Genomic DNA, 12822 nt, shown 5'->3' with positions numbered 1-12822 from the left:
GTTTTAGGTTCAACTTGCATGTTTTCTAAGCCATAACAAGCGTCTTGTTGGGCTCTATAAAGCCTGGAACTCAATGCTAATCCAAACATTTTGAATTGATTTCTAACTTTTTTTGGATGACTATGGTACAATATAGGTACAAAAAAGATGTTACTGCAAATAAGATGTTACGTTGATGCACAAAAAACCCCCACAATATTTAAAAAATAATTTATTTGTGTTTTACATTAATATAGTTCTTTAATACATTTTATAAACAGATTCATTCAGACAATACATCAATAACCTTTAAACACAACCAAGCTTTATTCATATATTTTTCAACACTGTTGGTCACTAGGACACTCTGGAAGTCACTTAACCAGTCAGATATCTAAATAAGAAGCTTTATTAGGTCATACATTTTTTTTGTTTTATTATTTGATTTTAAGTGGTTTAGTTTTTAGTGTTTTTGAACATCAAACATTTGCTTGTATGAGTCTCTGGATTGGAAGTGTCACAACCAATCATCTAATTATTCTGGCAAGGTAATTTGAAAATGGTAAAAAAAAAAAGAAAAAAAAAAGGAATACATTCTTATACTGGATTTCTGAATGTAATACCAACATGTTTGGCTTATAATTGTGACTTTAATAACATTCTTTTTGCTCTTGGATAACTTTTCTGGCCTTGCTTCATATTTTATTTGTTGTGTTTGTGTTGGAACATTTCTTCCCTGCTGTTGTTGATGCCAATGGTTTGTTCCCCATGGTCACTGCTTCCTGATGATATTGCTTCTTCGTCTTCATTTTCCCAATGACATGCTTTGCCCATTTGTTGTTGGGATTGCTGCAAATTATCTGTTCATGGTTTGTCTCAAACCTGCAATAGTTTGTGAATATTAGTGGTATTAGTCTCTATGTTCAAACAGGAAAAAAAAAATAATGCAGATGAAAACCTTATTTTCAAAAGTGACCTGGCCAAAACAGCCACATAAAATATTCAATGTCCCAAAAGACAAAGACACAAAATACAACAGTTCAACATGTGATAAATATATCCTAGATTTATCACATAGCATATTAATGACATTGTTATTAATATTTAACCTTATATGACACTATAAATAGTGATCTAATCCTCTATGACAAAAATCATTTTGTTGAGTACCAACATAATTTGTGTAATTATGTAGACACAATAACACAGGTGGCTTTAAACAACCAGAGAGGCTGGAAAGAGGACCATTCTCCATAGGCTGGCATTCTGAGCTGTACAAGCTAGCATGAGTTAAATTACTTAAAGGTACTTTTTAGAGCATTCAAGATGCAACAAAAAAAACACCGATAATTCATTATATTTATAAGTGAGGGCAATAAAAATTTGGGACATAGCAGAAAGTGGAAGGTACAGGGAATTTTTGAGAATACTTACACAATTGCATTGATGGAACACCGGCCTGCCCTCTGATAAGCGTAGTTCTTAATTTGAGTCCATTTAACTTGAGTCTTGGACCAACTAACACAGCAGCAGTTATTTGCACATGCAGCAGCTAAACAACAAAAAAAAACAAACAAAAAACAGAGGTATGTTCAGTCAAGTAATGGTATTTCTACTAAACATATTCCACTCAATCAATCTTTTTTCATTACTTACATGTTTGGACAAAGTTCACCCACGAAGTGAAACAGAGAAGAACTGTTAACATCAATCTGAGATACATCTTCAGAATAAATCCTTCAGTTGGCAATTGTTGAGTGAGTAGATTTAAGAATCATAGAGACATGTACCTACTCTTATACCATTACAAGTGGCTCTCTCCTCCTTCAACCATATCCTGCCCCCATAGAACATGTCACTGTGGTTACGCAGTGGGGAGAGGAAATAGTGAGTGTTTTACCTCTCAAAAGTCAAATGTGGCAAGCATTCTGTTTATCACAGACCCGCTTAGAGTGAAACAAACACAAGCATGATCATTTCTACACCTAAAACAGAGATCATCACTTTCCACCACATTTGCCCTCAAAACCTCAAATACTTTCTCACAGACACCTTAAATGCTTTGTGCATTAAACTTTGGAAAAAATTATTGACTCTGATCATTTTAAAATTTATTACATTTCAATATCGTTAAAGCAGCAATTATCACTTCCAACCGTCATTAAAATTGATCAGAGTTTTCATAATATTCTGTTTTATCAATTTTTATCATCTGAAATCTGAAAACTGGAATTGGTTCAGTTTAATGCACTACTCATAGAATTTTGACTTAAAATATATCTTTAGTTCTTATGTATGGATTACTCTTTAACTTTAACTTAACAGAAACAAAACTGCAAAGCACAGGTTTAAAGACAGTCTTTTTTTATTTTTTTAAATCAAATCCAGCAGTGGCTTAGTCAACTGTTCTTTAGTGTGCTAGCCCAAGGAATTGCCATATTTTAACAAGTTCTCTTTCTTCATTTAACAAAAGTTAAATATTCAGGAAAGGTAAATGTGGTTTATCCATAATTTTTAACTTGCTGTATTTACAGCTTTTGTGAAAACATTGTCTATGTTACTATTCAAAGACATCATGCAAAGACACAAAAGCACAAAAAGATCTCATAGGTGGAAACCATCTGATTTGTGAAGGAAACTATGAAAGTAAAATGCACCAGTTTTTTTTATTATTGTTTATAATTATATCCATTTGAAGATTTTATCAAAAGTAAACATGAGTTCATTGTCTCTCACAACAAATTATCTCTTTACCTGAACTTAGTTCTCTGAGTTATCAGGTGCAAGGAACAGACTATGCTGTACCACACATTTGCTTCTAGTTTACATTTGTCTTTAAATGTGTGATGATCGGATTTCAACATAACTGGGACAGAGGGAATTCACATGCTATCTTGGTAATGCAAGGGCTTTGTTGCATATATGTAAAAATGTGTGTGAAGGGGTTAATATCACCAACTTCCACGTTTCAATAAAATAAACCACCAATAATATTAAAATATGAAATGTAACAAGCGCAGCAAGATTAGCTTGAGGCTGAATACAGAGATCAATTAGAAGAAGCCCAGTAAAGGCAACAGCAATCCTCTATTTTATAACTACAGATCAGAAATATTTACATTATCAGGAGCTATTCAGATTTAATATGCATCTAATTAGCAGATCATATAGAGCATAAATCTGATAACATCGGCTAGCACTGCTGATTTTGAAGGTACAGGGCAGATTTTATTGACATAGCAACGCACAAAGGCTCAAATCTGATTGGACAAAAAATATAGCAACCACATAAATGTAAAAGAAGCAGCGCAACCAAGAGAAATGCTACAAAATTAAGAGAACAAGGTTATCTCGAATAATAATTAATACAGTTAGAAGAAAATTAAAGTTTAGGTTGTGAATGTAGGTTAGTGTTTCTGATGGATTTTAGGGCAGCAGAGAAGGATTTGAAGGGCCTAACTGCCCACCACTGTCAGGGACCAATATAGCAAATCAATAATTACATCTATGAGATGCTTTAAATTAATTTTTTTTTCTAATTTAATAAAAGAGCTGCATTTTAAATGATTCTTTGGCACCTGGTAGAGGCCAGACATTATGCTATGAACTAGCTTGTTGGTGAAGGAGGTAATTACGCTTGTTTAGTTATCTGGACAGTTAGCTGGCCCTTCACCAGGGCAAGGCTCTATTGCCCTAGCATGGGTGCCATTCCGAACTTAGTCCCACCCACAAAGTTTGAGGTCGGGGAAGTTCGGTCTGGCTCTGCTCCATAGTAGCGCTTATTACTAAAAAGACAAAAAAAAAAATAAAAAATCGATTTCAGGAGACCACTTTTTTTGTCCAGAGGGGAAAAGGGCAGGTTCTATAGCACCACCTACAGTAGTTTCTATCTGTGCATGTCTCTGTTTCTAAGTGAGTTTTGAAATTAGTCCAGAACCGTCTTTAATAGTGATGATATTTGAGAAATATATTTCGAAAGGCAAATATGGTCAAGGCAATATGTGATACTGATGGCCTCTGAGCAAAAAAAACAAATGCGATTTTTTCACCAAGGTTTTCTTAAATGATCTAACAAGCATATAAAAGAGAGGTGTTGTAGACGACCAAAATTTAAATCAGGCACATAGCTTTATATCATGTTAAAAATAGTTGTAATACTAATTTCTGGTGTATTTTGAATCTTGAGAAAACCTTTGGATTTCTTTTTTACTGTCACCTGCACACCACCATGGACTAAAGCTTAGTAATGAAGTCATTTGAAGCTAGTCATTTAACAATTGTTTATTTAGTGTTTTTTTTTTTTTACCTTTTAGGTTTACTTTTAAATAACCTCCATTAAAACTATTCTTATAACTAAAGGTACTGTGTTGCAACCTCTTTGGCTTTGTTATACTAAATAGGTACAAAAGCAGATGTTTGATGTTATGTAAGATGTTATGTTGATGTACAAATAGAACACAATATTTTAAAAAATTATTTATTTGCATTTTCATTACATTCTATGTATAGCAGATTCATTCACACTATACCTCAATCACATTTAAACACTACCAAGCTTTATTCATATATATTTCCGCTCTATTGTATATGCCATCCCCTTATTACTGAAGAAATTAATCTCAACATGGTCATTAAGACACTCTGAAAGCTACTTAACCAGCCATATATATATAAAAAGAAACATTATTATGCCTAATATCCCTTAGTTTTCTTATTTCATTATACTGTAAGTGGTTTAGTTTTTACCATTTTATTTTGCTTCTCCTGCACCTTCTTTAATGCTTCAGCATAACTGTTTGTTGTTTTCACTTTTTGAACCTCAAGTGCTTATTTCCTTAATTCACATCCTCCATATGTTGCCCTGTATTGTCCACCACAATTACAGTATTTATCCTGGACATTTTCACCACAATCTTGTGTTCTGTTCTCCCCTCCACATTTTAAAAATTTCTGTTTGCACCTGCAAACTGCAGCAATGTGACTATAACTCTGACACTTGAAGCACTGAAGTAAAGGTGGAATGTAGGGCTTGACTGGATAACACAGAAAACCTACTTTGACTCTATTTGGAACTTCCGGAGTAGAAAATTCCAGAAGCAGAGATAAGCTGTCAATTCTTTCAATGTTTACCTTTTTCTGCAATCTCTTTATATCCTTAACCTTAACATAATGGATGTTGTGCTTTAATTTTTCTTTAACAACCGGAATTCCATAAAAACTCCTTGCAATACTTTCTTTTTCCCAACTCTCTTAAACTTTCTACTCATTTTTTTGATACTTTCAACAATCATTGCTTTACTTTTTTTCTTCTGATTTGTAAACGATTAGCAAGTTTCCATCTCTCAGAGTTTGATTCAGCTCAGAGCAATATTTTCATCTTCCTTTTTGAATTTTCATATAATCTTCACCTCTTCTTTCAAGATTTTTTACATACACACCCTTGCATACCTCATCAGCACTAGCTTCTTCAAGGTATTTTATGTTTCCTGAATTCTTAGAACCTCTGGTCACTTCACAACTTTTCAGTAGCTAAAAATATTTAGTTAGGTTGAATTTTTTTATATGCTGATTTTTTAACACTGAAAAGTCAAACTGAAAAACGGATATTGAAAGTGTATTAAATTTGAAATAGTAATGTGATTTTTTTAGCTTGAAATGAAAATAAAATTTCAACTATATAAATATAGTGACAATAATTTTTTTTTTAGGTTGAAAATGTTTTCTGAATATATTTTAACACTGAATGAGTAAGAAAAAAAACCCAACATTTATATTTCAATGGCATTTTTAATTTGAATCCCAGTGATACAGATTTATTTCCATACATTTCTTCCTTGTTGTTGATGCCAATGTCTTATTCCCCCTGGTCACTGCTTCCTGATGATATCGCTTCTGTTTCCATTTTCCGAATAACCTGCTTTGCCCATTTGTTGTTGGGATTGCTGCAAATTATCTGTCCATGCTTTGTCTCAAACCTGCAATAGTTTGTGAATATTAGTGGTAGTAGTCTCTATATTCAACCAGGAAAAAAAAAAATCAGACACAGCCACATTAAACATTTAAAATGACCCAAAAGACAATCAAATACAAAGAGACAAAATACAACAGTTCAACATGTGATAAATATATCCTAGATGTATCACATAGCATATTAATGCCATTGTTATTAATATTTAACCTTTTATGATACTACAGTTAGTAATGTAATTCTCTCTGACAAAAATCATTTTGTTGAGTAGCAACATTATTTGTGTAATTATTTAGACACAATAACACAGGTGGCTTTAAACAACCTGAGAGGCTGAAAGAGGATCATTCTTCATAGGCTGGCATTTTGAACTGTACAAGCTAGCATGAGTTAAATTACTTAAAGGTACTTTTTAGAGCATTCAAAATGCAAAAAACAAAACAAAAAAAACACCCATAATTCATTATATTTATAAGTGAGGGCAATCAAAAGTTGGGACATAGCTGAAAGTGGAAGGTACAGTGAAATTTTGAGAATACTTACACAATTGCATTGATGAGACATCGGTTTTCCCTCTGAATGGCATAGTTCTTAATTTGAGTCCATCTAACTTGAGTCATGGACCAACTAATACAGCAGCAGTTATTTGCACATGCAGCAGCTAAACAACAACAAACAACAAAAAAAACAACAGAGCTATGTTCAGTCAAGTAATGGTATTTCTACCACAACATATTCCACTCAATCAATCTTTTTTCATGACTTACATGTTTGGACAAAGTTCACCCACGAAGTGAAACAGAGAAGAACTGTTAACATCAATCTGAGATGCATCTTCAGAATAAATCCTTCAGTTGGAAATTGTTGAGTGAGTAGATTTAAGAATCATAGAGAAATGTACCTACTCTTATACCGTTACAAGAGCCTCTCTCCTCTTTCAACCATATCCTGCCCCTATAGAACATGTCACTGTGGTTACGCAGTGGGGAGGGAGAAATGTTTTAACTCTCAAAAGTCAAATGTTGGAAGCAGTCTGTTTATCACAGACCTGCGTAGAGTGAAACAAACACAAGCATGATCATTTCTACACCTAAAACAGAGATCCTCACTTTCCACCACATTTGCCCTGAAAACCTCAAATACTTTCTCACAGACACACACAAGTTTTGTGCATTAAGCCTTCAAAGAAATCTTAATCTGTTCATTTTAAAATGAAGTAGTTAGTTTCCAAATGTTAAACCAATAATCATGACTTCCAACTGCCAAATAAAAATAATCAGTTTTTCATAATATTCTATTATATAAATTTTATCATCTGAAAACTTTAAATTGTTCATTTTAATGCACTGCTCATAGAAGTTTGTCTTACAAATCAAATTTTTACTTCAGTTTATTTAATTAACCGTTTATTCAAAGAAACATTTAATTGCAAAGCATGGGTTTAAAGAAAGCTTTGTTTTTGTTTGTTTTTTAGATCAAATCTATCCAGCAGTGGCTTAGCCAACTGTTCTTTAGGGTGCTAGTCCAGAATTACCCTATTTTAACAAGTTCTATTTCTGCATTTAACAAATGTCAAATAGTCAGGCATGGTAAAATGAGGATTATCCATAATTCTTTACTTGCTTTATTTATAGCCTTTGTGAATGAAATGTCTATGCTGCTATTAAAGGACATCCTGCAAAGACTCAAAATCACAAGGAGATCTCATGGGTGTGGAAACCATTTGATTTTTGAGGGAAGACAGCAGAAAAATGCACCAGTTTTTTTTTTTCGTTGTCTATAAATATATTCATTTGGAGATTTTATCGACAACAATCATGAGTTCTTTGTCTCTCACTACAAAAAGCTGCAATGACATCTATAGGAGGGAGTGGCAGCCTAGTGGTTAGGGCTTGGTATACTGAGGTTCTGAGTTCGAGCCCCAATCCCACAGACTGCCACTCTGGGTCCCTGAGCAAAGACCCCTTACCCCCACACTGCTCCCCGGGTGCCGCACAATGGCAGCCCAGAGTTCATTTCATCGCTCTGTACTTGTAACAGTGCAATGACAACCTCATGATAAGCTGGAAAGAAAAAAAGACATCTATTCTCTTTAAAAAAGAACATTTGCTCTATGCTTCAATCAAAGGTTTATTTGCTAAAAGCTCAGCTGAAAGTGGAAACAATCGCTGTACATTAGCCATGTTGTAAAGGCAATTATAAAGAAATTGGTTTGGACCAGTCCAGCCTGAGGAGCTCAGAAAACACACACAGTTGATGAGCTACATTATCAAAAGTATAACTATTATTTAAAGTATTATTTAATATCATTAGTGTATTATTATTCAACATAAATACTTGGCTTTAAAAAGCGCTCCATAAATTAAATGAATGTGTGTGAATAGACTTGTGCACAAAATTTTCACATGTTGCAATGTCACCCTCATTGACTGTTAATAATTTAACAATAAACAAAAGGATCCTTACTAAATAAAACAAAAGGATCCTAACCAAATTAACATCTCTGTTGGAAAATGTCTCCAACCCCATGCATGAAGCTGTTGCAGAGCTGAAGAGCCTCTTCAGTGACAGACTGCTGCACCCTAAATGTACCAGGGAGCGTTATCACAGATCCTTCCTCGCTGCAGCTGTAAGACTTCTCACCACTGTTCCTAACAACCTCAATAAGTTGTTACACTCTTCTATTTTAGTCAGTTACATAACATGCTGCTGTCATTTTGCACATTTGTAATGTTGCTGCTATTTTCAAATGTCCATTACTGTAAAAATATTGGTTATTTATTCTCCAGGTGTAGAGTATTTATATTGTTAAAACACAGTACAGTATTTTTTGTTTATTTTTCAACTTTCCCACAATTATACACATTTGTCTGACAATGTTTTCTATAATCTCTTTGCTGCTGTAAACACCAGAATTTTGGGACATAAAGGGATTTTCTATTCTATTCTATTCTAACTTATTTCTATTGATTTTTCTCACAACTTATGAATTTCCTACATCGTTTATCCTTTTTTCCAAAATGCTCCCATTCCCTTCATCCTCCTCACTCAAGGCCTTTGCAACTAACTCTTTCAAACCATTCCTCTTTATTACCTCTTTCCATCAACCTGTTCCTGTTTCCCCCCCTCTTCATCACACCCATTGTTAATGTTACGTTTTTAAACTGGTTTCCTTCCTAATAGCTGCCCCTAATACTCTTCAATCTTCATGTCATCTGTCTTTTCTCTCCTCCTTTTTTGATCCCAATTCTTCTCAACCAATTCATTATCTTTATTTTTCCTTTCAAATCCTCTTTGTCCTAAACCATCCCTTTGACCCCTTTTCGTCCTACTCATATTCCTTTACTATGTCTTTCTAACACATCCATCCTCCTCCAATCCCATTGTTGAGTAATTTGTTATCTGAGAGATTTTTTGAAATATACAACACACTTAGCATAACATAACTAATTCCTAATTATTTTTCCTTGGTTGATGGAAGCGTGATACATTTTCAGTTTTACTCGGAGGTGAAAATGTTCTTTGCCTGAAGTCGTAAAATAATTCGAATAAACCAGGAATTTTAAGTATCCCTATGGCTGCATATCTGTCTCAGATCCATTCTTTTTATAGGTAAATCTAAAACATCATGAACTGCTACCAGGTGTTGATGCTGCCTTTTCTAACATATGTCACAGTTATTTTATTTATTTTACCTTGCAAAAACCAACAAACTATATTTTTTGGGGGAACACCAGGTCTAATTTTTGCACTTTTGCATTAGCTGATCATATCTCCTCTATAACCAGATCAGAAAACTCTATTGTGTCATGGTCCTGATAAATATGAAAAGCTATCGCTCCTAATGTATGAAGAGAAGTGACAGAACATACCAACCACTCAAACTGCTATTATAATTTAGTTATTTTAGACATTCCTTTCTAACCATAGTCGATTAACATAAAGTTCCACTGACCTTAACTCTTCACAAAATCTGCATTTCTGACGTTGACATTTATCTACAGCGCTACCGGTGTCTCTATTATCAGCTCTATATCTCAGCTGGTTTCCTTCCTGTGTGTGCAAGCATGCTAAGACCCTGTCTGAACTGTACAAATCAACAAATAAACATGTTTAGTTAAAAAACTATTCTAAGACATTATGATAAGTTAATTCCTATTAAGAGTGCAAATGATTTACAGCAAAACGAGTACTTTAAATTATGATTTAATAGTAAGTTAAAAATACATAGAAAGTACATATATTCATTTTACATACAGATTTATAAAAAAACAATATGATTTTATAACTTTTTACAGGATTGTTGTGCAGATATAAAGCTTTGCAATTATTTTGTTGTGCTATAGCTTTGATTATCTACCCACGCAGGACACCTGGAGGGGTAACAATACAATGTTTATGTTTAAGATACTTGCTGTGAAAAAGCTGCAAAAAAAAAAAATGATATAGAAAAAGGGAAGGAAACATAAAATTGCAAGTGTTAGAACCCTTTATACTCAGTTTATCTAAAGTTTTATGAGCTGCATAGTATTGAAAGCCTCCGGATTTTAGTATTGCATTTGATATTTTGTAGCACAAACTTGGCTGACAGCATTTACAGCGATTTCTTTGAACACTTTTTCTGCCATGCCTTCAGATTCTTTTTTGGTCGCCTCCTTGTTGTAAAACGTCTTCGTGTGAAAGCTTTTCGTCTGGCCATGAACGTTGCTCGTATACGATCACTTACTGTCCTTGTACTAGGCACAGTAGCAAGGTTGTTTGGTCTTGATGTTAATGGTAATATTGCTGTTAAAGTTGTTGACGGTGCTGAGGTTGGTGTTGAGAATGTTAATGTTGATGGTGCTAATGTTGCTGTTGATTCAGATCCTGGGAATGATGATGATGAGCTCAATGTTATTGTTGATGACAGTGTTGAAGTTGGTGTTGACGGTGGTTGTGATCTTGGTACTGTTGTCTTTGATGTTGATGTTGTTGATGTATGTTCTGAGCCTGGGAATGATGATGATGATGATGATGATGATGATGATGATGATGATGATGATGATGATGATGATGATGACGACGATGAGCTTAATCTTACTCTTGTTGATGACTCTGCTGATGTTGTTGATGTTACTATTGTTGATGACTCTGCTGATGTTGTTGACGGTGGTTGTGATCTTGGTGCTGTTGTCTTTGGTGTAGATGTTTGTTCAGATCCTGGGAATGATGATGATGATGATGATGATGATGATGATGATGAGGATGAGGATGATGATGACGATGATGATGATGATGATCTTACTCTTGTTGATGACTGTGCTGATGTTGGTGTTGATGGTGTTTGTGATCTTGGTGCTGTTGTCTTTGGTGTTGATGTTGGTTCTGATCCTGGGAATAATGTTTGCCTTGATAGTTCTGTTGCTGTCACTAATAGAGCGTCTGTTGGTGTGGATGATGGCTCAGTTTCTGGGGCTGATGTAGGTGTTGACAGTATTGAAGTTGGTGATGCTGGCGTTTTTGATCTTGGTGTTACTGTCGTTTTCTGCTGTCTTTTCTTCAGCACATTTATTGCCCACTTGTTATCAGGTTTCGAGCATATCAACTTTCCATTCGTTAACCAAAACCTGAAATGATTGTTAGGTGTTAAAATCAATATAATCTAGTTTTAAATAGATCTATATATATATATATCTTTTTTAATGCAGTGTTCATCATTTTGGGTGAAAAAAATGCTTCTCTCTCCCCTGGTAACATATCTGATAGCCCATGCTGCTATAGTTGTGTTTTTTGTAATGTTGCAAGGACTTTAAGAATTTGGAAGATCAAATAAAAAATACTGTAGTGCATTAAATCAAACTGAAGAGCTAAAATCAAAACTTTCTTAAACACAAAAATAATTTGTTTTCTTTTTTGCCCCAATGGAAAGAGATATTTCCATGAGATCAGGAATCATTGCTATGTTTAAGACAGTGTTAAAATGTTGATTACTTACCCAATTGCTTCAATAGTACAGATGCCTTCCTTCTGTTCAAAGTGCCTTTTAATTTGAAAAGCAGGGACTTTATGTTTAGAGAAGTAAAAACACGGACATGCATTTACAGGTCCCGTCACTGAAAAGATAACAGAGACAGATTAATAAGCATTGGTATTCAGGCTAGTCAATTGATTAGCATTTTTCTATTAGTATTTTTTTGTACTTACTTGCTTGTACCAAGTTCATCCATGTTGTGAAAGAAAGAATAGAGAATAAAATCAGGCTGAACTCCATTTTGAGCAGAATACTTTGATCCTAAGTGGTTATCCGTCGAATTTCAGTGAGCACCGTTTCTTTGTAAATGATCCCCCTGTTTGTTGAAATGTATACAAGTGAGAAGATTTCAACAAGTCTTACTCAAACAGCAAACACGTGGTGAATGTCTTTCAAGCTGCAGAGTTCTTTCACTCTCTGAAACCTCAGTTTTGATCTGAGCTCGTCTTATACTACCCCTCTCCCTCCCACCTCAACCATACCCCGCCACAAGAGGGGATCGTCACGGCAGCCGCATGGTGGGAAGGGGAAACAATGAGCTGACCTTTCACACGTCACTGAAGTGACATCGTCTGCATACCACTACTGTGGCCACACTACACATATATTAGCCGTAGTACTGCTAGCAATACATATCTAAACAAATAATCACCTCTTTCCACCACATGCACTGTGAAAATTTTGATATACTGTACTTCTAATTTGAAAACCCCTCTTACTTTGAAATAGCTTGTTCCCTTTAAACACAAAACTATTTATGTCAGTAATAGTAGTTTTTTTTTTTAACATTGCAGATAGTAAGAACCAGTTGTAACATCTGACATTCTCACTTAGAAAGAATAGATGTGTAAATGTAATTTTAGTA

At 34.4% G+C, this 12822-nt stretch overlaps 1 protein-coding gene and 2 long non-coding RNA genes across 3 annotated transcripts; all 3 read right to left on the bottom strand.

Annotated features, from left to right (window-relative positions):
- Positions 1 to 241: 241 nt before the first annotated feature.
- LOC107091865 lies at positions 242 to 1866 on the bottom strand. The gene is made up of 3 exons (XR_001481549.1): positions 1636 to 1866; positions 1414 to 1531; positions 242 to 861 (listed from the first exon to the last, which is right to left on the bottom strand). It is a non-coding gene; the product is annotated as an uncharacterized LOC107091865 (long non-coding RNA).
- Positions 1867 to 5763: 3897 nt separating this feature from the next.
- On the bottom strand, positions 5764 to 6897 carry LOC107091867. Its single transcript, XR_001481550.1, has 3 exons — positions 6715 to 6897; positions 6491 to 6608; positions 5764 to 5954 (listed from the first exon to the last, which is right to left on the bottom strand). It is a non-coding gene; the product is annotated as an uncharacterized LOC107091867 (long non-coding RNA).
- Positions 6898 to 10246: 3349 nt separating this feature from the next.
- On the bottom strand, positions 10247 to 12364 carry LOC107091864 (putative protein TPRXL). The gene is made up of 4 exons (XM_015386042.1): positions 12131 to 12364; positions 11922 to 12039; positions 11086 to 11553; positions 10247 to 11052 (listed from the first exon to the last, which is right to left on the bottom strand). Exons 1-4 carry the CDS (start codon positions 12195 to 12197, stop codon positions 10542 to 10544), a joined length of 1164 nt encoding a protein of 387 aa, XP_015241528.1. The 5' UTR covers positions 12198 to 12364; the 3' UTR covers positions 10247 to 10541.
- Positions 12365 to 12822: the final 458 nt, after the last annotated feature.

The sequence above is a fragment of the Cyprinodon variegatus genome, unplaced genomic scaffold (genome assembly GCF_000732505.1).
Source record: "Cyprinodon variegatus isolate N-32 unplaced genomic scaffold, C_variegatus-1.0 Scaffold355, whole genome shotgun sequence".
Classification (NCBI taxonomy): domain Eukaryota; kingdom Metazoa; phylum Chordata; class Actinopteri; order Cyprinodontiformes; family Cyprinodontidae; genus Cyprinodon; species Cyprinodon variegatus.
This window is presented reverse-complemented; position numbering and strand designations above follow the sequence as displayed.

Bases quoted from the DNA above. Each gene is read 5' to 3' on its own strand.
- LOC107091864 (XM_015386042.1), bottom strand. From the start codon at position 12,197: ATGGAGTTCAGCCTGATTTTATTCTCTATTCTTTCTTTCACAACATGG. The intron at 11,554-11,921 runs GTAAGTAATCAA...CAATCATTTCAG, and splicing joins TGTACTATTGAAGCAATTGG to GTTTTGGTTAACGAATGGAA. The intron at 11,053-11,085 runs ATCAGCAGAGTC...AGTAACATCAAC, and splicing joins TCACAACCACCGTCAACAAC to AACATCAGCAGAGTCATCAA.